Here is a 22,171-nt window from a genome sequence, read left to right as displayed (position 1 = left end):
TGGAAAAAAGGCTCACGGTACATTTAATTCTTTTTGATAAAAACATCGCCTTACATCATTATTTAAAAAATAGAAAAAAACTCGTAATATTTATTGTCATTTTTTTGCTTAAAAAAAAGCCTTACTAGATATCGTTTTTTATTTTTTATTTATTAAATAAAAGCCTTACTAAAATGTTTCTAACATTTTGGTTGACGTCACGGTATAGAATGCAGTACGGTGACGTTTAAGATTGTGGTTGGTCTCTTTTGCGGAAATGGGACGGGCTACCATCGTCCAGTCTTGTCTTAATTGCCTCGCGCCTGGTCCGCTCCGAACACCACGACCAAGCGACGAAAGTGTAGGCAGCAGATCAAAAGTGCACATTTGGATCGCATGGAGCCCAAACGCCAAAACGGTGAGTTTTCACGTCAAGTTTTCACGCAAAGGTGCGCTTCATGTTGACGTCATCTCGCCGTTACTTTCGTGTTAGCTTTCTAGCCACCTTCGATCCCGTCAAGTTGACGTCACGGCTCCCGAACTGAGCGCTACAGGTACGATACGAGCGATTTGAGCGCACCGAGTCAGAAAAGTGTGGCATTTATTGACACACCACCTGAGTTTCAAAAGTTATCGACAACCGAGTCAGCGCGGCACGGGTGAAAGAGGGCAATTTGCGGTCGGGCTGTAAAACGTAACGGTCAGGGGAGTGACGCCATAGCGAAGCAAGCAGGTACGGTGACGTCATGGGAGGCGGTGGAAGTATGCAACTGGAAGCGTCCTATTTCCTCGCCATCATACGTCAAGTTTCAAAACAAATTCCAAAAGTGACATTTTTTGCTTCGTTGTCTGTGCTGTGGAAATGCCCCAAATTTAAATGAGAAGTGACTAAGACAGTGAAGACGATTGTTTCTGCCGGGGCGCCAAGATGTGAACTCTGACCCTCCACATGAACACATGGACCCCCGTCAAGGCCAAAAAGTCTGGAGACAGATGAAAGAGGAGAACAAGGAACCAACAACACATGCTATCGTCGTTGTTTGGCGTGAGAACATCACAGAGACTCAGAAGATCTAAAAATTGGAGTCGCATGGTTGCAGTCTTATGACTGCGTGTGTGTGTGTGTGTTTTGGGCGGGTTACAATGCCGGCTGTGTGGGCGAAGTGGGCCCCAAGCTGGTTGAACAGCTGATCCTCTTCTGCTTCTTGGCATGAGAGAACCAACCACAGTTGCACGCAAACGTGCAGAGTCCTGGTCCATCAGGGCGATGGCACATTTTTTGTTTGGAGTCACGTCAAAAATCCCAAAAGAAAATCATTGGCCTTTGTCCAGGATGTTTTTTTCTGCGTTTGATGGAAAAATATCAAACACGTGGTAAGACTGTGACAAACCTGAAATTTGTTGCCCTTGCCATTCCAAGATGGCCACCTCACGATGATGGTGAGCGCATGAATGGACACGCAGGACGGGACAGGAGTTGTCAACAAGCCAGACAGGAAACTACAGCTGCTCGCCTACGCCGACACGCCCGCCTGCGCGTGCACACGCATGCTCGCGCGCAGCTGCGGATGGATGCATGAATGGCCGCTCACACACACGCGATGAATGCAGCTGTGGTGTGTGTCGCAGCCCATTTTGGTGCCTGCCTGGTTTTGTCTCCGAACCGCTTTGAGTCTCACAGATCTGTGAGGACATCTGAAACGCACACTCCATGTTGCTCCGTGTTATTTTGTTCCCGGTTTTAACGCTCACGTTCAACTTTTCGTCTGCCCCTTTTCTTCTGCACTTTGACCTCTTTTCCTCTGTGGAAGGAAACATCCTGACGCCAGGATGTTGGAGTGTGTGTCGAGGTCTCTGCAAGCACGCGCACAAACAGGATGTCAGCTTTTGACATGAACACAATTACTGCAAAAAGACAAATGACAATAAACAAGATGGTCGCCATCAGATATTTATCAGCCTAAGTTCCGCTGTTGCACACATGTTAAAAAGTGTCTGTTTGTTTGTGCGCAGAGGCGGTGGAGCGGCTGTTCGGCGAGCTGGCCACTCTCCTCGAGTTGTTGGATGGCGAGAACCTCAGCGCCACCACTGCCCACAAGATGGCGTCCGTGCGTAACATCCTGGACACGCTGCAGGCTTCAGGTAGCGATTTTCAGAATATTTTCAGCCACTTCCTGTCCACTTTCAGCTTACGTTTCAAATTAAATGATAGCAAATGAAGACTCGTTGCATTCTCGGCAGGCGGCGGCTCGGAGGTGTACGTCAACAGCTATGGCGACGGCACCAGCTTCGTCGAGTCCTTGTTCGAGCGCTTTGGTTAGTCCTCAAGTTCTCAGTTCAGTTGTAAAAAGTTGAAAACATAATCATCTTCAAGAAATACTGAGAAAATAGCTTTATTTTGGCCAGCTAGTCAGTCAAGTGGTGATGATGTCATCCTTTGCGTCATCAGACTGCGATCTGCACACGCTCAGTACCTCTCCCGTCCAACAGAGGGTGGAAGAGGAAGAGGAGACACTTCCAGACAAATCGGTGAGTTGTATTTTATTTGTGGTTTGCATGAGCTCGGTAAGGACTTTTTTTTTGCCGCCCTCAGACACCCACGGATACGCCCCCTCCGCTGCCTACCACGCCCCTCCCGGAGGACTACTACGAGGAGGCCCTTCCGCTAGACCAGGACTCGGCCCCCCAGTACTTCACCACCAACGTGGACGGTGGGCGCATGTCCTATTTATAGACACACTTAGTACATGAAAATTGAGCACCTCTTGTTGGTTTTCTCCAGCAGCTTCCAGGAACTCTGAGGAAGACGCCTACTATGAAGACGCAGACGAAAACTACCCCACCACCAGGATCAACGGGCCTCCCAAAAACTCCTGTGAGTCCGCTCGACGTCTTACCCACCCGCGTGTTTTGACTTTGAGGGTCTGTGACTAGATTGTATCGAAAGACCCCAAATGTTCCATGCGCTCAGATAACGACTCAGACGGAGTGAGCAGCTCCTACGAGTCGTACGAGGAGGACGACGAGTCCAAAGCGCAGAGTCCTCCTCGGAGGCGGAGCCCCGTGGGCGGGAGTTCGGACGCTCCGATCAGGGACTGCCGGATTTGCGCCTTTCTGCCGCGGAAGAAGCGATTCGGGCAGTGGGCCAAACAGCTGGTGGTGGTTCGGGATAACAAACTACAGGTAAGGGCGAGGGAGGGAGGGGCTGAGGCACTCAAAGAGACAGAAAGAGCTTGTGTGTGTGTGCAGTGCTACAAGAGTATCAAGGAGAGCAGCCCCCACACGGAGCTTCCCCTCAGCCAGTGCAGCGTCCAATACGTCAACAAGGACGGCCGCAAGAAGAAAAGGCACGAGCTGCGCTTCTCTACCCATGCCGGAGAGGTTCTGGTTCTGGCCGTCCAGAGCAAAGAGCAGGCCCAGCGATGGATGGAGGTACACGCGCCTTTCGGGCCCATTGACCGGCCGTTTTGTTGAAAATGAATATAAACTCGCAGGTGGTGCAAGATGTCAGCAGCCATTGTGGCAACATGGACCCTCTCAACGCATCAACTTCTCCTGTCATTCAGCGGAAGACGGAGATCGACAAGGTGCTTCTGCCTCGTCCTCTCCACACTCACACCACACACACACATTCTACAAGGGCAAAGTCATTTTTGGCCAGGCCTTCCAGATACTTGCTGCTTTCCCTCAAATGGCCTTTAAGAGAATTTGGAATGAAGTTATGGAAAATCGTGACACCAAAACGGAATACTGCCCGTTTTTTATTAAGGAGGAATTTGGTGGCTGATCATCATTCCGAAGGTGACTCAGAAGAGAGCACACTGACTCCAAAGCATGCGCCGTCATCGGCTGCTGCGTTGACTGTTGATGACATCATCGTTGCTGTACTTCAAATGACCGGTGTAAAATGTGACAAAATGATTTCTTGTCTCAGATGCTGCAGTCTGACAGACACACGTCAGACTCGGAGAGCGGGGCCACCACAGACTGCCGGTCATTCCCGCATGGACCGGGACCTGGACGGGATGCTAGTGACACACTCAGTAGGCTTACGCTCCATCTTCTTTTTTCTTCGTACCATGCACGAACGATTCAAGCTGTCATAGTTCAATTGCTAAACACGAATCTTGCTTTTTGTGCTTTTGTTTTGTGCTCTGTGGCATGGGGGGGGTGACAGGAAGTGAAACGGCAGCAGATACAGTAGGACGTCCTTCCTGCCATTGTGTCCCCATCATGTCACAAAATAACAAATAATCGTTGGGGGGTTGACAAAGAATGAATGATGTCATTCCTTACTTATTTATTATTTTACAAAACTCTCTAGAAAAAACTACTTGAATAACGTGACGGTGAACATGTGTTTGGCTTGCAGGCAAAGCGAAGCGTGGCGGCGGCGCCTTGTCGGAGTTGACGGGCTCCATGAGCCGCGCGGCGGGCAAGACCATCAATCAAATCATCACTTTCTCCAAACGCAAGCCGCCCATCCCCTCCGAGGGCCACCAAAACCCTGGCTGCGGTGAGGCGCCTTTCTGATTGGTTCGGTTAATCAGCTGACCTCACGGTGCCCCACCCCCTCTCCCCAGGGTATCTCAGCGCGTGCGTGGGCGGAGTCTGGAAGGAGTGCTGGTGCACGGTGCGAGCGGGAACTCTGAAGCTACAGAGGGACCCGGGTGACCAGCGGCCCCCCGTTGCGACGGTCCCACTGCGGGGGGCAGATGTGGTGCCCGGGGGTCTCGGCCCCAAGCGTCCTTTCTCCTTCCGCATCCTGCAGGGAGGGGCGGAGCTAGTCGCCTTGGAGGTAATCTCCCATCTGCTTGACAAAATAAAGTTCTGAGAAGCGATTCATTGGCCAACTACATTACGTGCGTGTCAGGCCAGCTGCTCGGAGAATTTGGGCCGCTGGCTGGGCGTGCTGCTGGCCGAGACGGGCAGCAGCGCGCTGCCCGAAGAACTCCACTACGACTACGTGGACGTGGACACGCTGACGGACATCCGCCACGCTGCCCGACACTCCTTCCTGTGAGACGCTCAGAGTTCCCCACGGCCATTTCCTCTGGTCCGCCTTCATCTTTTTCTGCCTCCTTTCCTCTCAGCTGGGCCACTTCCTGCCAGCGCGGCGCCGTCACGTACGACGACGTCTATGAAAGCGTGGCGGTAAGGGTGCTATCCGTCTGCTCAACATCCCCATATCAAAAGAGATTCCATCGCATTTGTCAAGAGTTCTGCTTTTTCTCCGTTTTTTTGAAAAGCTAAAATATGACAGGCTAACGAGTTTCTTTTTTTAACCACACTCATTTTTTTCTTTTTTTTTTTAAACCACCCCCCCTTTTTTTCCCCCCAATTCTTTAAGAACAGTCACACACCCGCACATTTTTGTGACTAGCTCACAAATAGCGCCCCACTGTGCTTCGTTGTTCTCCCGACAAAAGGTGTCTTTGTTCTGGTAAAGAGGACAACTTGTTTTCAGCTTTCATAACGACGTCACGCGTCTCCACAGAACGACGACGACGACTGCGCGGCGACCAGAGGCGGCCCGCCAAGGCGCCGCGCGTCCTTCTCCAGCAGAGACTCTGATAAGACGGAGCAGCAGGCCACCATCAAGAGACACGCCTCCAGTGAGTTAACATCTGCCGCTCATTCGTCATTCGCTTTGACCTTAGCCATTCCCAAAGCCAAATTGTTCATCATGCAATCACTCCAAAGGGATTTCACAAAATGGCCACCACTGGGCCTGTTGACGTGGGTCGGCCTTTTGCCTTCCAGGCGTCAACCAGTATGCTCGCTACGGGAAATTGCGTGCCGAGGACGACGCCAGGAGATACGTGACGGAGAAAGCGGAGCTGGAGAGGCAGAAGGATGCCCTCAGACGCGCCCTGAACGCCCTGCGCGCCGAGAGGAGAAGCTTGAAGGAATTAAAAGACGCTCGCAACACAGGTGAGTTGCACCTGTGCCCGTGTGTATTTAGTTTGTGTGTATGAATCTGTCTCTGTATGTTTTAGCGCTCGCAGACCCGGCCGTGGAGCGTCGTTTGGTCCAGTTGGAGACGCTGTGCAAGCAGAAGGAGGAGGAGCGGGTGGAGCTTGAGCTCAAGCTGACCCAAGTCAAAGAAAACCTCAACAAGTCGTTGGCCGGCGGCGCCATCACGGCCCCGCCCACCAGCGCTACGCTCGTCACCAAGGTAGCAAAAAGTTGATCAGCTTTTAAATGCACACAGCGATATTTCTTTTTTTAATGTCACAAAAAATCAGGCATAATGAGCCACTTTTTGGTTTTTCACTTGAAAAGCAAAAGGAATGCCATGTGTGCAGGTGTGCCATGACAAGGCGAGCAAAGTGTCCAGCAACAGCAGCGTGATTCCCGTCAACTCGGCTTCGGAGCTGCGAAAGCGCCCGCCCTCGCTCTACGCCTCCTCCAAGGGAAACGTCATGCAGAAGGCCAAGGTGAGTGAGTGCCTGGCAACCTTCCGCTTTCATGCCTTCATTCACCTCAAATCATGATTGAGTTTTTATTTTGCTGCTTTGCAGGAGTGGGAGTCCAAGACGTGCACGTAATGACTCCCGCCTTGAGGACATGAGCAAGACCCAAAGGGACACGTGGACAGTATGACCTTGACCACGCCACCTTGGCGTGTGGACTGGACGCAATGATGACGGGAGGTAAAGATGGGCCCCGCCCCTCCTTTCACCAGCATATCATTCAGAAAGTGCCTTAATGACCACTCAGCGGCGCCCCCCTGGCGTCTGATTGGACGACTTGAACTCATAATTGATGATGACGATGGTTTGGTGTATTCTACTGCTGCACTTTATGGCATTGAACTAAAAAGACTTGGTCAACGTCTACTTTGTTGTCTTTCTTTGAATGGCAGCACCACCTGGTGTCCACCCTGTGTACTGCGCTGTTCATAATGAGAGTGACAAATCAGAGCGAGCAGTGACTTGTTTACAAAGTTTATTCAGTAAGTTCAGTCCACAGCGGGAAGGAAAGGGTTCGGCGCTCCGCCGTCGGCCGCCACCGCTTTCTCGTTGGTCCCCGTCGCGAGAGTTCTGGTTTGTCCCTTGTGGCTCACTGGCACCCTCCGGCGAGCGTAAACATAATGGGCAACCTCGGCATGCTGATACGAGGCCGGACGTCAGCGAGCGAGCGCTCATGCGGCAAGACAAGCACCGGGGCACAAACTGGAGCAAACTAAGGAAGCAAAAAAGACGACGCCATTTGCGGAGAAGTTGCGACGTGGCACTCCAGTGCTGGAGATTTCTTTGAAATGGAAGAAATGTGCAATCGGAGCTGGGGGCGGAGTTGGTTGCTCACGGCTGCCATGCTAACATAGCAAAGTAGTGAGTGATTAGGAAAAGCGCAAATGTCCTGAGTGAGCGGAACAAGTTGAAGTTGGAATGCTTTGACTTGGATCTGTCCCGAATGAGTAATTTGACGTTATTTGACTAGGTTGCAAAATGTAGTACCAGTAGGGCAATTTTTCATTCAGTTTGTCATGGAAAGCTTGCGAAAAGGGCTCATTCTTGGAATGTCCAAACGAGTGTGCAAGATGCCTTGTTATGGTTTGCCAAGAATTGTCTCGTGAAGAGCAAGGCGGGCTTGTAAACGTCGCAGCTCGCGGGCACGCGCCACACCTCGCTAACAGCTACAAAGATGGCCGCCACCGGCTCCGTGTAAACATGGCCGTCTGTTCCTTAGCAACAGCCCGCCTTCCTCTTTGGATGCGTCTTCAGTCTGTCAGACGATTGTCTTTGCAGGCCCGTGTGCGGCTGGGGCGTGATGAGCATGAGGAGAAGATAGGCCCCTCCCCTCCAAAACGGACGGTGGCTCAAAAGTTGCTTTCCAGAATCAAATCTGCCTTACGTGCGCGTTGACTGGGAATGAGCAAATGATTGCCAACGCAGAAGATCTTTTTTGGGGAGCTCTCAAGGTCCACTGTAGAAAAATCACGCCGTAGTGATGACTGTTGAATTCGCCGTCTGCATCTGATAGAAAAGGAGTGAATGATTCCCAACGCAGACCGTGTGTTTGTGTGTGTTTGTGTGCGTGTGGGGTGGGCTTGAGCAGGCGAGGGTGGGGCTAGGACAGATCGTTGTTGCTAGGCGACTTCCCTCCATTGAGTAGAGCCGAAGCGGAGCGACTTTTAGTCGGTGTGCCGCTGCTTGAACGCGACAGCTCGGTCAGGTCGTGAAGGGACGGCTCTCTGTACATGGCCACTGCTCACACACAAAAAAAATCAGTCAACACTTTATTTTTAGGAAGCTCCTGCAACAATCCTAAAAAAAAAAGAAAGTTACCTTTAAGCGGTTTGGGAATGAAGTGGGCGGCGGCCTTGTTCTTCTTGACGTGGTTGCCTTTCATGATGGCGCCCTCCTTGTCGAGTCCCAAGTACCAGGCTCGGCCCGACGCCTGCTGGCGGTACATCATGGACGAGTAGGTCACGTAGTAGTTCTCGAACACTGACTCCTTGAACTTGCACTCGGGCGTGAAGTGTTCCTGTGTGCGTGGTTGTGCAAAAGAGTGCATGTAAGAACGTATATTTGTGTGTGACTCCGAATATGTTTGTGTGTGTGGACATACGGAAGTGTAGAGGAAGCCCTCGCTGTTCATGGCCAGGTACTGTTTGGTTTGGACGCCTTGGATGGCGACCACACGAAGTCCCACGGGGATCAGATTGAACACGGCTGTTCACACACACACAAATATGGCAATTTGTAAGTGTTTAATGGCTTTCTATGAGGCAGAGTGTTTATTCAGGATATTCAGCATGAGGTCCCTTCTTTGTAGCTTCTTTGACTACTAGTTAGTACTGGATGGCATTTTTGCTCAACTTTGGTCTGCTCCCTGGACAACTGTTGCAGATGCTGCTCATCCACGCTTACATGATAATATGAATTAGAGGCTCGGTGGCATGTGCGTACGCTGACCGTAGGCGGCGTCTTCTTCTTTGGTTCCATCGATGGTGCCATCGGGCTGAAGCTGCAGCTGGAAGCCCTGCCGACTTGACAGCCGCGTCACGATGCCTTTCAGCTGCGGCTCTGCTCCGTAAAAAAAAGAAAACAGAAAGCCTGTTAGGACTCTATCAACAAATGACAAACTGGACGCCAAAAGGGCATATGTGGATAAATAACGGAGGGAACCCTCAGCTGCAGGTTGAACGGAAAACCGCACAGCAGACGAGGCCAATCAAAGTTGAGATGAAGATGCTAATTGGTTAACGGGCTCCCACTAGTATCGCGCTCTTCTACTTTCTGGCACCGCTTCCTAATTCCCCTCCTGATGATACACCATCAGTGTCCTGCTCAAGGACACTTCGACACAGTCACAATGACTGGGGTTCGAACCCCCAACCTCTGATCACTACCTCTGGATGCAGCGATGATGATGATGACGATGCGGAGGATGAAGCTCACCTGGCGGCCTCCTCCTCTTCCTCTTCTTGCGGGCGCCAAACAAGTTGACGCGCGCGAACACGTTCAATTTGCTGCCAGCGCTGTCGTTGGCCTCGCCTGCGCGGCACGCGCTAGTCTTCTCACGTTCCCGCGCTTGCCGCTTCTGGCGCATCAGCGAGCTGGCGATGGCCGCCGCGCGCGACATGGGAGCCCAGGGGGGGGGCGAGGCAAGGTGAGATGTTCACGGCCCGGAGGCGTCAGCGGCCGCTGCGCGCCCACACGTCCTCACGTCCATCGGCGCGCTTCAAGAATCTGGTAAAGACCCCCGACGACCCCCGCCCGCCTCGCCCCCTCCTGCCGGCTCCTGCACCGGCTCCTCAGACTGCCGCGGCCCCCCCGCGTAGCCTGGTTGCCGCGGCGACGCCCCTCAGTCCGGACGACCTCCGTCCACATCCGAGCATCTGCTCTTGCATCTGAAGGTGTGTGTCACAGAGTGCATGCGTGGCTCTTTGGGGGTGAGAATGTGTGTGTGTGAGAAGCAGTTCGTTTTGTGAGTGTGTGTGTGTGTGTTTTTGTGTGAGTGTTGTGTGTGACTTTTTTTCGTATACGTTCTAGTTTGGACGTGTATGTGTGAATGTATGTGTTGTGTGTGTGAGCAACAGCATTTGTGTGCACGTGTGTGCAAGCATGTATGCGTGGCTATGTGTGTTTGTGATGAAGCTGTTGCGCAGCTGCAGTGAGCCCTCCTTGCAAGTACTCCCCCCCCCCCCACACACACACACACCTGCCCCCCTCCAGTCCTTCTATTTGTCAATGAAACTAAGCAGCATTCACAAAAAAAGGCGGGGGGGGGGGGCGTGAGCACGAAGGAAGATGGAGGAAGCTGCAGGAGTAGGGGTGGGGGCTTGTGAAGGGGCGGGGATGTGCTGCTGTTTTGGTGCAGAGGCGCTGCAAGGAGACCTCTGCAACACGCACTCTCTCTCTCTCACACTGAAAAGACCAGTCAGACACATTAGCATGCACTCACAGGGCCTGTCTAAAAGAAACTAAAAAAAGACACCCCACCCTCAAAAGCGCATTGTCACTTTCACACACACACACACACAGACACACACACAAAAGAAAAAAACGGACGAACTTCAAGACGCACGTTTCCGCTTCATCCATCGCTTTGCAACGTGACTTGTACCTCGCGGTGTCCACCAGAGGGAGCTGCACCGAGTCGCAAGCCAAAAGCCACTTCTCACCTGGCTCAGGGCGGCAAGTTTGCAACGCAAGAAAAAGAGCAAGCAGCAGCTTCCCACTCCAAAAGCGGAAAACAAAGAGGAAAAACAACTCGCTATTTTCAAACTTCTCTCAAAACATTTATTAAAATACTTTGTTCTATAACATCCACTATCTTAATGCTACCGGATGATGTAAAATTCCTTAGAAATGCTAACGGGAATTATCATAGATGGTACAGTCACTGTAAATATCCAGGAGAGCTCAGTGCTGCCTGCCGGCTTTGTGGCCCAAAGTGGTACTACACCAAAGCTGTGCCACTGTAAAATTCGACTTGCCCAGACCCTCTCAAATCCCTCCAAAAGCCATGGCTTCACTTGGCTCTGAGATCCACTGAGAACATCCACCCAAGCCATCAAGAATTTTCCTCTGGTTTCCTCTACCACAACTTAGACTCGACTTAACCAAAAAAAGCTATCCCGGGTCGAGCTTTGCCCCGTTCATTCCGTCCCGTCCACCCTACCTGAGGTGGATCTGCGAAGAGGGAAGGTCATGCTGCGCCAGCGGAGCTCCGGAGCCTCTGCGCTCCTGGCATTTGTGGTATTTGGCAACTTCCCGTCGGCCAGTCGCGGAAGTTGCGAGCGCTCGATTCTCTCCTGGGCTCCGGATCCATTAGGCCCGCCCGCCCCAGTCGGCCGATCGTTATAGGACATTAGAGGCCATTAGGACTTCATCAATCTTTCATCTCCACCTCGCCTGTTTGGAGGTGGGACGCTTCCCAAATCTCGCCACCTGGACACCCGGAATCCTGTTTGCGGCCTTTTTTTTTTTCGCCCGGCGTGCGTTTCATGCTATCTGCCACGGCGCCCCCAACAGGCCACTGCGACACCCTATGTCCGCCCCTGGGAGCAAAACATTCAGTTGAGTTTGAAAGATCTATATATATATATCCATCCTTCCCATAATCCATCCATACATTACATACGACGTCCATTATCTCGCAACACGACTCGCTGTTAAAATATGCGCGCAAACGCCACGGGCACGCGCGCGCGTATCTAAAAAGTGCTGAAAGGAGAAAGTTGCAGACAAGCAAGACGCCCGCTCAGCAAGTTGAACTTTCAAACAGTCGGACGAAGTTGAGACCAAAGCAAACACCAAAGATTGTTTGCCCAAAACTTGGGCATGCGCGCGCATGTGTTTGCGCTTGTACTTTGAGCAAAACAGATTGAAGATGGCCTCCGTGCGTTTGGTGCTGTTGCTGCTAACGTTTGGAGTCCGGGCCGCCACCAATGACGATGTGGATGGAAACGCGCGTGAGTGACAAGACGGGGGTCGGTTCTGAGCCCCTTTTTCGAGGCTTTGTCACCTTTGGCTTCCTCAACTAATGATAATTGCGCGTTTGCTCGTCTGAGTTAAACAACTTCAGCTCGGACAGCAATGAGCTGATCTCACTTTTGTTTACTTTTCGAAACCAATCAAATTTCATATTGATGAAACCGACAAACACATGAACATACATGACATACAAATGCATTATCACAGGCGGAGCTAGAAGGGGGGCAGCAGGGGGCACTGTTTGCTTCTTTGGCATTGTATTGGTATGTTTTGGTCCGGTTTGGGCAAGCAGGCGAGGTACGGATAGAGCGGCGGGCGGCGTCTGAGGTGCTGAAACGCCAACGGCGCTTCAACACCCTTTTCGAGGAGTTGAAGGCTGGCAATCTGGAGCGGGAATGCTGGGAGGAAACGTGTGACTACGAGGAGGCCCGCGAGTACTTTGAGGACGATACCAAAACGGTGCGCAGTCTTATACAAAACAACTCAGGAAGTTGCCTCAAATTCAGATGACATTAAGGCAACTTTGATCCTTTCAGATGGAATTCATGGCCAAATACAGCGGTAAGGCACGCCTCTCCCATCTGGCTATTTCTGCTCACCTGTGTGTCACTTTCTGTGTCTCATTGTTTGAGATTCTTTAAAGGCAGTGTGTGTGTGTTTGCGGATAGACGGCGACCAGTGCAAGCCACCTCCTTGCCAAAATGGCGGTAGCTGTCACGATGGCATCAAATCGTACGTGTGCTGGTGCAACCCGAGCTTTACTGGAAAGAACTGCGAGATTGGTGAGTGTTTGGCGGACAAACACCCCCCCCCCCACACACACACACACACACTGTTATGCCATGCATATCGCACTTGGGCTGAACTTTGTGTTTTCCCGGCAGAGGTCTCCAAGCAGTGTTCGATCAACAATGGCGGCTGCTCTCACTTCTGCTCCATGAACTCAAACAGCGTGCGCTGCCACTGTGCATCGGGATACAAACTAGACGATGACCTCGTGACTTGCGAGCCCACAGGTGAAACGGGCACGCAACGCGCGCAGATAAACTTGAAAGGAGGAAGTCAGGAAACATGTGGGTGCAGGCGAGTTCAGCTGCGGCAGGACGGGGTCGGCCCCCACACCGCGTTCGGCCAACTGGACAGACGGAGCCGAGCCAGACGATGACATCATCCCGGACGAGTGGGTGGACTATGAATATGAGGACGAGCCGGAGCGTGGCGACAACGCCTCCACGGTCTCTCAGCTCAGGAGGCGCTCGGTCAGGGGAGCCGGCGAGCCGTCGTCATCGCCGCTGCTGTGGCAATCCTTCTTCCCCACGCTGCCTACCATCACGGCCAGTGAGAACAACGACCAGAGGATCGTGGGCGGCAACGAGGCCAAAGCGGGTGACTTTCCCTGGCAGGTATGACATGGCCCGCACCGCCCCCCTCCCCACAATGCCTTACCACCAGCAGCGCTCCCGTAGGCGGCGCTGATCTCGCACTCGGAGAGGTTGATGGACCCCAAGGCGAAACCCTTCTGCGGCGGCTCGCTGCTCAGCGAGCTTTGGGTGATCACAGCGGCACACTGCGTGTTGGAGGCCCGCGTGAGGGAAATCACCTTCTTCGTGCGATTAGGTGACTCACCGATTGGAACCCAAATGTTTGCGTGAGCACCAGAATGACAGCGATGTGCCTCCGCGGCAGGCGAACACGACATGGACAAGCACGAGGGTCCGGAGAGGGACCACGAAGTGGCTGAGGAGCACGTGCACAGATTATACAATTTCAACAAGTCACCCTTTAACCATGACGTGGCGCTGCTCAAGTTGGCCGTGGCGGTGGAGTTGTCGCCGCAGCGTCGGCCCGTCTGCCTGGGGCCCAAAGACTTCACGGAGACCCTCCAGGAGGAGGCGCCCGTCTCTGTGGTGAGCGGCTGGGGCCAAGTTATTTTCAGGGGGGCCAAGTCGTCGGTGCTGCGCCGGGTGGACGTTCCCTTGGTGAATCGCGCCGTCTGCAAGGCCAGCAGCAAGTACAACATCACCCCCTTCATGTTCTGCGCCGGCTTCCGCGACCGTAAGGAGGATGCCTGCAAGGGGGACAGCGGGGGGCCGCACGTCACTCTCCACCAGAGTGTCTGGTTCCTCACCGGCATAGTCAGCTGGGGCGAGGAATGCGCCGCGTCCGGCAAGTATGGCATTTACACACACGTCTCGCGCTACTACGCCTGGATCAGCAAAACCATCGGCATCCACACCAACTCATGAACATGCACTTCTTTGTCTCCATCTTCTGCTTCTCAGAGTAGCCACCTCCTTCTCGTTTTCCCTTCCTCTCACGTTTCAAACAATAAAAAGCCACGAACGTGATTTGTGTGCTTTTAATTGTGAATGTCCAACTCAGCACTTTTGAAACAAACGTGACTCAACCCAAGTCCTGCACACAATTGAAAATCACAACATGAGCTTTGAAAAAGACAACAAAGCGCTAAAGGGCGCAGCGTTGAATCCGAAAGCCACTGATGATGTCATCGCTCGTGGACATCAAGCTTCTCGACAGGCTGGTCGTCACATGTAAGGCACTTCTGACATTCTTCTACGATTGACTTCATGTGCGTGGAGAGGCGTTGCGCTGCCATGCTACGCTAACGTTCTACGCTAAGGTTTGGCCAAGCAATTTGGCACGTGACGTTGGTGATGACGATGATGGAGGAAGCGCTGATGTTGTGCTTTTCTGCTACGTCGCCGTGAGGAAGACGTTGCCTCTCCGATTAGCTCTCAACACGTCTCTCCCAGAATCCTATGCAGGTCTGAGGGCAGGACAAGCCCCTCTTCGGCGCGACTCTCGTTCCTCACCAACCTGATGCCAGCACGTACACATTTATGCCACGTACGCACACAGTGGACTGAGTGTGCGCGTAAGAAGCTACTGACCACATTCCATTTTCATCGCGGCGTAGCAGCTGGATGACATCGCCGCACGTGAAGATGATGTCATCGTGGCTCGACACGGTGCTGGCCACCAGGACTCGATAGCGACCCGCTACCTGCGGCGCCGCAAACGGGAACAGCTAGTCAGCTGACTTGCAAAGAATGTCAGGTGTCACGAGGTCTCACTAGCGTCGGGGGTCGATCCTCTTCCCCTGCGTTGACCTCTTCTTCTGAATCGGACATGTCTGAGCCGTCCGTGGCGCCCCAGTCCTCCAAGCCGTCGCAGATGGCCGCCGAGTGTGCAGATGCTGACCAGGCTGCAGTCGGGGGGAACGAAAAATGACAGGGCTAGCTTTGATTCATGCCAGAGAAAAAAAGCATTCAATTTAAAGGAAGTTAGCATTCAGCTAGGGGTGTTAGCATTGCGGCCGCAAGTGTACTCACCGCGTCGGGACGAGAATCCCAGAGGGTCCGAATGGGCGTGGCTGGTGTTCACAGAGTCCTCCCATCTGTTGGGGTGGGCGGGGCTGGAGGCGGAAGAGCTGCAAGTGACAAAAAAACACTTAGCAAGCATACTACAAATTAAAAAAACAAAAATAAATAAATGATAAAAAATAAATATGAACATAAATATGGAAATAAAAAAAACGTGTGCATGTGTGTGGGGCTCACCTGTCCGAGATGAGGCTGTCTGAAAGAAAGACCACACGCATGTGAACCAAAGATCGCTCAGTCATTCCTCAAACATTGATTCCTGCTTTTTATTTTATTTTATTTTATTTTATTTTATTTTATTTTATTTTATTTTATTTTATTTTATTTTATTTTATTTTATTTTATTTTATTTTATTTTATTTTATTTTATTTTATTTTATTTTATTTGCACGCGGCATCTGTGCGTGGGTCGGGCTTTCCTGCTGTGCACGCATTGGCCTCTTGGGGGCGGTGTGGTGCACACGAACCGACCCCAGCTGGAGGCGGGCCATACAAACGTTTGTCTCAAAGGCGACACGGAAGGAAAGACTGAAAAGTCACACGCTGCTTCAATGAAGGTGAGGGAGGACAAGTGCAAGTAGTAGTCTCATTTACCCATTCATGAATGGAGAAATGTCTCTCCATTCACCCCTCAAGTTACCTTTGTGCAGTTGACTGATGAGCTTTTGGATCTCTGTGAGCCAGGCGACCTTCACCTCCACGCTGGGAGCCTGTGCAGGCATGTCAACATGTTAATTGCAAAATGGAAGTGTTGGGGGTGTTGTGTTTGTTGTCCCCAAATTACAGAAGGGGGCGATTGTGCAAAGTTGTGATTGTTGTATTTTCCACAATTTGATTCGGAGTGGCTCGTGTTCGGACCATCGGCTTATCGGATTGCTTGATAGGTGCAGGCAGTTTTCTATCGCTCAAGGAATGGATGAAGGACTCTTTGAACTCTTTACCTGCAGGATGTAGACTTCCTGGCTTCCTCTGTGGCAGACTTCAAACTTCTTGGGGTCTCCTTTCACCGTTTCTGTCACGCTCACTGAATTCATCTGAGCGCAGATGCACGAGACAAAAAAAATATGGAAGGAATGAAAAGAGATGATCTGTTTCTCCATTTACAGTAGAGATGGGCATCATCATTGTTGTCTTGTTGAATGTGTCAAAATAACGGTGGTGTGTGTGTGTGCCGCACGTACACCGAGGCAGGACTTGAAGCTGTAGACGGGCGAGCCTTGGCGGTCGTCGCGGCGCTTGCAGCACACCAGCGCTCGCTCGTAGAGGAAGACGTGGCGCTGGGCACCTTTGAAGCGGGCCAGCTCCCGCATGCGGGCCGCCGCCCTCTTGTGGCTGCTCCACACGCTGAAGCTGCCCTGCAGAACCACGCGGCCCAGGAGGCCCAACTCACCCTGCCACGCCCACCATCGGTCAGCATGCGCATTGACAGCTCTCGATGAGGCGTGACAGACGGCCACCTGGTATCCGATGATGGCGGTCTGGTGCATGGAGTCGTTGACGGACTTGAGCAGGTCGAGCATGCAGTCCAGCGCCTCCTGCAGTTGCGAGCGGTACTGCGGCTCTGTGCAGTGTTTGAGAAGCTCCTGCGTGCAGGCACAAGGGCGACAGGCGTGTGAGGAGTGTGCGCCGCCATGCTGCGTCAGTGCCTGCAATGGGAACCTTCAGGATCAGCTGGTACTTGGTGAGACGCTGGATGGGTTTCAGGAGGTACGAGTCCAGAGGCAGCTTGTGCTCCAGCTTCTTCTGGCACTCCTGCGCTCAGAAAACGGTACATCATTGCTCCTTTGGGAACGCACACAGATACATATCGAGGCACACACACACACCTGGAAGAAGGCGGAGTCACAGCACTCTTTCCATAGCGACTCGGAGCGTGGCTTGTTCTGGCAGTAATGCTCGTACATCTGGAACTTCGCCTTCTGCGGACGCGTGCATGCACACGTATGTAAGGCTGATTTGACTTGTGGCACAGAAGGGCGTCGTGGTCATCGCTCTCACCCGCCGCAGGAAACACTGGCCGACCTGCTCCGGAGTGCTCAGGCAGCGCTGGAGGTCCTGCAGGAAGGTTCTGGAAGCACAAGACATGTGTTGACCAACGCCAAGCGGGCGGAGGTGGTTTGGGCCTTGAAGGTACCTGCTGTGAAATTGGTAGATTTCTGGCATGTTTCCAAAAAGGACGTCCTGGTGACCACGGAGAGGCGGTGGCAGAAGATGACACACGGACGGGTCCTCCATCTCGGCTCGGTAGCCCTGAAGGGCCCCACCACACGCAACAACAAGAAAGGCCATCAGCACTGACGGGAACCAATAGAGGACGTAAAGCTCGGTCCGCTCACCAGAAGAACGGCCAGGAGCTGCTCCACGTAAATCTTCTCGGTGGAGATGAGCTCCTTCATGATGTGGCTGCGGAGTTCAAAACTCGGGTCAGGACGCCACCAGCTTTGAGGTTTGCCGCCACCACCTTTCAGTCAGTCACCTTGTCACTTGCTCCACCCCTTCTTCCGCCTCAGAGTCGCTGGTGGGGGCGGAGCCGTACAGAGAGCTGCGGTTCCCTTGGTAGTCGTGCATCACTTCGATCTATTCACACACAAAAATCCAGATGGTCGCATCGATCCGGTTCCATCAACCACCAAACATCTCTAATACGGACCTTTCGTTGGTCACCGCTCCGCCTGGAGGTCCTCTTTCCAGGAAGAAGATCAAAGGAGAACCTGGCGTTGAGAAGGTTGAAGTCCACACCTACAGACAGAACCAAATTTACAGCAGAACCAGACCCAGAGTGAACATTTTATTTTGATTCAGATGGAAACCAGATAAAGGGGCCTCACTGTGTTTGGGCGAGAAGGGCGGTGCCTTGGCTCCTTGCTGCACCGTCGCTTCCACTTCAGGACGTGGCGCCACCGGCTGGATGGGTATGACCCTCACGTCGGTCATTTTACGAAGATACCGCTCCCGGTTTTGGATCATGGTCCGCACTGATGACAGCTTGTCCGCCACCATGGAGATCTGACACTGGGCAATGTCATGTGATCAGAAGCAGAACAGGCGGCAGGCGACTCATGATAGGCTAATTTGACAGATACAATTAAGTGGAAGCCCTTGCCCTCGAGGGGCCACCCGGCCATCCTGCCACCCTGCCACTGACCTAGGAAGGCCACCAGGGGGCGTTACCTGCAGCTGAGGCGTGAGAATGGCCTCAAACTCCAAACTGAGGACGTCTCTTTTGTGGTCTGCCACGTCTGGCGCCCTCTCTTGGTGGCAGCTGAGGTACCGCAGGGCTTCCTGAGCCCCCTCGCGGCTCTGGAAGCGCTCCGCCGTCTGACTGGCCAGCAGGTACGCGCCCTCGTCACACCAGCGCAGAGCCTGCATACACACGCTCAGGTGGAAACACACAAGAACGCACAAAAACAGGCGTGCGCACACATTTGGTGTGTGTTGCACAAAAGAGTACACACACACTTACATGGTCCAGCCGTACGAGCAAGTCTCTCGCTCGTGTGAGCGTTGCGCGTTTGCCGCGGAGGCCCCCGCTGATGACATCACAGTGATGACGCAACTCATTGCAGCGCTGCATGATGAGGGCCAGCGCGTAATGATGGCAAGCGGCCAGCTGGTGGCCCTGTAACGTCAGGACCTGAGCGCGGGACATCACCTCCTGACCACACACACGCAAACTCGGAGTGAGTACGCACACATGCGCGTTCGTGCACGGGCTCGTGAGACCTGTGCGCGTTGCTCCAGAGCGTGCAGATCTTTGATGAGTTGCTCAGTGTGCAGCAACGTGTGGCCCACGGCGGGGATGGCCTTCTCCTCGGCCGACATCTTCTCCAGCTCCTCCTCCATCTGCGCACCCACACGCAGGTTGTAGCGGACGCGTACGGGGGGGGGGTTACACGTACATGCACACCTGCTGGAAGTTGCGCTCATAAAGCAGTAGCTGATGGTACTGTTGCATCTTCAGGTGATGTTTCTCAAAGAAGCCATCAAAGGCCTCCTCCATGTCGCGCAGCTGAGACAGCAGCCTGCACACATGCGCACAGATTTGTTCCAACGTCAAGACTTTTCTCGCGTTTGTTGTCAGGAGAGTGCGCTGACCTTTGAACCGTGTCCAAGTCTGACTGGATATCTTCGCGGTCTTCTGCCGAATCATTCTTGGAGGCTTGCAGCGTCTCCAGATTGTCCAGCAGGATGCGTCCTTCCTTCAGCACCCCGACAATGTCCTCCTACAAGGCAAGGCAACAGGAGTAATAACGACGAGCCCGCCAGAAGCGCCGCACGCACACCTTCATGTGTCGGTAGCGCTGCGTGTGCGAGCGGAGCAGGAAGTCGATGGCGTTGGCCTCGTCCGGAAGTTCGCTGTCCGACACCTCGGAGCCGAAGCCTTGCAGAAGGTGAGCCACCTCCTTTACCGTCACGGCGAACGTCTCGATGGCCTGCAACCATCCACACACACACACACACATCTATTAGCATAGGCCATGCCTACGCTAACATGCTAAGAAACAGTGAGCCAACAACTGCTGCCTTCAAAGCCCATCCAATCCAAATCCCTCAAAAGTAAGTTTGTTCTCTGACGTGCTGACATGGGTTGACGTACCGAGCGCAGAACGATCCAGTCGCTTTGACGGCGCTCGGCTCCGCCGCACGCCTCCGAGGTCAGGCGGTTGTCGTCGATGTAGCGAAGCAGGTCGCCCACCGAACGCAGCATCACCACCTGAGACATCACAAGACTTTGACGTCGGCTCAGGCGCCGATTGTGCCGACTTTGGGTTACCGGCATCTTGAACAGGAAGTCATCCTGGCTGAAGCGGAAGCCCAGGTCGGTGCTGGAGGATGGGCTGGGGGTGGAGCTTAGCAAGGTAGAGGGGTGGAGGACCAACACCAAATGCAGGTTGCCAGGAAATGATGTCTGAGGAGGATGAGCATCGGTTGTCATGGCAACAGCTTTTAGGTCATTTAGATAGGGTGTCACTTTAAACTTGACTTCCCCTTAAACAGAAAAGATCATCAGTCTGCTTTAATGACGAATGATAGAAGTCACAGACTGGAGAGGCTGCAACACGAGCGCACAACTGGAGCTGCATCATGTGACTCAGTCCGCAGTGTTTCTCTACGCACGCGCGTACTTTCTCAAGGTGACGCGCACCTGAGTGTGTGTATAGCGCAGCATCAGCATCCTCCACAACCTCTAGCATCCGCCAGCGCCTTCACACAAAAACACAAACAGACACACTCGCACACAAACACGCAGACTGGAGCTTACCGCGGCGCGGCGGAGACGCGGGAAGCCCCGCTGCGGCTTGGATTCAGCCATAAGTGCCACTCGGTTGTGGGATGTTTTCCGGAAGTCGGCAACTCTGCAGTGGGACTCGACGAGGACGAGCAAATGTGTGCGCGCGTGAATCTTCCCCGCAGTATCCGAACGGAACGGAACGGGACGGGAGGGGAGGGAAGTGCTCAGGCAACTGCGGCAGGGACACATCTGACCTGACCACGTCCCCCTGATGTCACACATGACGTCACTCTGACGTCACTTTACACATTAGTCAAGAAAATGCTATAAACTGTCAATCCGCAACAAATCCACTAGATGGCACTGCAGGGACGTTCACGCTTATTTTGTCAAGTGGTTCTACCCAATTAATTAATCTGGATTTAGTTACGTATTGAAGTCGATGTATGGTCTATTTCTAACTTATGTGCAAGCATGGAAAAATGGAATGGAGTAAATTCACCACCATTTATTTTCAAGGTGGAAACACATGTGGACGTTTCCTCCGGCCACGAGAGAGCACAGTATGTGTCTTAGAGTAGAAAGCGTGTGCTACCATCGAGAGAAACAAAATATTGATTATGACCTAACGGGTTCTGGTTTCATGATTGGCTGAGAAATGAACATTATGCCTTAAGTACCCCAGGAAAAAAGATTTTGCAGCCCGGTGTGATAGTTTTTTATTGGGGGGAAAAAAGTGTGTTTGTTGTTTTGTGTTTCAAGTTTCTTTGAATTCTGCCTGAGGACTACAGTTGACCATCAAAAGTAATCCTGGAGGACCATATGTTCTGCAGCGGACTGGCACAAAAGAGGAGACGAATTTGCTATGGAAAGGTGGGCTTTACACCTTCAATACTACTTGTTGCTATTTCCGTCGCGACCCCTCCCAAGAGAGATTATGTCTTGGCGTTTAATCCTTGGCACGTTCAAGAGACCAACTGGAAAAAAAAGGCTTAGCTCCAAGCGGAGAGTCCTTAATGTGCACGCGCAAACCAGATTTAGATTTAGGAGCTCCGAGAATGTCCACGCTGATCCGAGCTACAAATAACATGGACTTGATTTGGCCTCCCATCACGTAAACATTTCCAAGAAGGAATCACCATAAATCGAGGGCACAGCATCCCGCCCCCGTCACAACAACAACAAAAGTTTTCCAGGAGTTTCTTTATTCCGATTCTTTTAGACTGGAGAAGGTTCATCCTGGTAATTCCCAAGACAAATAACCAAACCGGATAAAAAGACATCAAAGATGATGACAAATGTTTTAAAAATAAACTGGTGGCAATTCTGGAATGTTTTGGGTTCAGCTCAGTCAGCCCATTTGAAAGTTTCACAAAAATTTGGGGCAAAAACTTTTGTTTGACACATGGACAATTAAGTTGTAAGAAATTTTGGGTTGTTTGGGACCTGCAGGGTCAACAAGATGACAACTGGAGGCAGTAGGCAGGTAGCATACACTCGTCCTGGACTATTTTCAACTCTTTTGTGTTCCAAAAGCGCTTGATTGGATTTTGTCATCACTAAGCCACAAGGCTGCCCCCACCCCCCTACCTGCACCTTCTTTA

General features: G+C 52.5%; 4 protein-coding genes across 8 annotated transcripts; 2 read left to right on the top strand and 2 right to left on the bottom strand.

Annotated features, from left to right (window-relative positions):
- Positions 1 to 258: 258 nt before the first annotated feature.
- Positions 259 to 6,821, top strand: LOC133167919 (actin filament-associated protein 1-like 1). Of its 4 annotated transcripts, none has more exons than XM_061299050.1 (19): positions 259 to 397; positions 1,993 to 2,121; positions 2,221 to 2,295; positions 2,429 to 2,508; positions 2,573 to 2,690; positions 2,765 to 2,854; positions 2,951 to 3,162; positions 3,229 to 3,411; positions 3,474 to 3,566; positions 3,914 to 4,022; positions 4,352 to 4,495; positions 4,563 to 4,777; positions 4,853 to 4,998; positions 5,073 to 5,133; positions 5,477 to 5,594; positions 5,743 to 5,913; positions 5,979 to 6,157; positions 6,288 to 6,419; positions 6,504 to 6,821. In XM_061299050.1, the coding sequence occupies exons 1-19, from the start codon at positions 376 to 378 to the stop codon at positions 6,528 to 6,530; spliced, it is 2,304 nt and encodes a 767-aa protein (XP_061155034.1). In that variant the 5' UTR covers positions 259 to 375; the 3' UTR covers positions 6,531 to 6,821. The 4 variants fall into 4 exon arrangements, with proteins under 4 accessions (XP_061155034.1, XP_061155032.1, XP_061155033.1 ...); XM_061299048.1 differs by having other exon boundaries at positions 2,927 to 3,162; XM_061299049.1 differs by having other exon boundaries at positions 2,762 to 2,854.
- A 121-nt stretch (positions 6,822 to 6,942) lies between these two features.
- LOC133167962 (fibroblast growth factor 13-like) lies at positions 6,943 to 11,706 on the bottom strand. 2 transcript variants are annotated; one of them, XM_061299146.1, is made up of 5 exons: positions 11,116 to 11,706; positions 8,904 to 9,014; positions 8,557 to 8,660; positions 8,274 to 8,472; positions 6,943 to 8,192 (listed from the first exon to the last, which is right to left on the bottom strand). In XM_061299146.1, the coding sequence occupies exons 1-5, from the start codon at positions 11,303 to 11,305 to the stop codon at positions 8,056 to 8,058; spliced, it is 741 nt and encodes a 246-aa protein (XP_061155130.1). In that variant the 5' UTR covers positions 11,306 to 11,706; the 3' UTR covers positions 6,943 to 8,055. The 2 variants fall into 2 exon arrangements, with proteins under 2 accessions (XP_061155130.1, XP_061155131.1); XM_061299147.1 differs by having other exon boundaries at positions 9,390 to 11,248.
- A 34-nt stretch (positions 11,707 to 11,740) lies between these two features.
- Positions 11,741 to 14,278, top strand: f9b (coagulation factor IXb). Its single transcript, XM_061299083.1, has 8 exons — positions 11,741 to 11,908; positions 12,223 to 12,389; positions 12,467 to 12,491; positions 12,599 to 12,712; positions 12,815 to 12,946; positions 13,014 to 13,333; positions 13,397 to 13,547; positions 13,617 to 14,278. Exons 1-8 carry the CDS (start codon positions 11,788 to 11,790, stop codon positions 14,174 to 14,176), a joined length of 1,590 nt encoding a protein of 529 aa, XP_061155067.1. The 5' UTR covers positions 11,741 to 11,787; the 3' UTR covers positions 14,177 to 14,278.
- Positions 14,275 to 20,720, bottom strand: LOC133167912 (proto-oncogene DBL-like). Its single transcript, XM_061299027.1, has 26 exons — positions 20,598 to 20,720; positions 20,109 to 20,243; positions 19,932 to 20,048; positions 19,618 to 19,767; positions 19,430 to 19,557; positions 19,242 to 19,356; positions 19,058 to 19,177; positions 18,798 to 18,989; positions 18,506 to 18,697; positions 18,163 to 18,346; positions 17,985 to 18,073; positions 17,811 to 17,911; positions 17,671 to 17,737; positions 17,469 to 17,584; positions 17,333 to 17,402; positions 17,161 to 17,253; positions 16,994 to 17,086; positions 16,792 to 16,917; positions 16,516 to 16,725; positions 16,276 to 16,368; positions 15,975 to 16,044; positions 15,512 to 15,530; positions 15,284 to 15,381; positions 15,026 to 15,156; positions 14,843 to 14,955; positions 14,275 to 14,768 (listed from the first exon to the last, which is right to left on the bottom strand). Exons 1-26 carry the CDS (start codon positions 20,646 to 20,648, stop codon positions 14,687 to 14,689), a joined length of 2,955 nt encoding a protein of 984 aa, XP_061155011.1. The 5' UTR covers positions 20,649 to 20,720; the 3' UTR covers positions 14,275 to 14,686.
- Positions 20,721 to 22,171: the final 1,451 nt, after the last annotated feature.

The sequence above is a fragment of the Syngnathus typhle genome, linkage group LG15 (genome assembly GCF_033458585.1).
Source record: "Syngnathus typhle isolate RoL2023-S1 ecotype Sweden linkage group LG15, RoL_Styp_1.0, whole genome shotgun sequence".
In the NCBI taxonomy this organism is placed as follows: domain Eukaryota; kingdom Metazoa; phylum Chordata; class Actinopteri; order Syngnathiformes; family Syngnathidae; genus Syngnathus; species Syngnathus typhle.
Note: the sequence above shows the minus strand (reverse complement) of the source record. Positions and strands in the feature narration are given on the sequence as shown.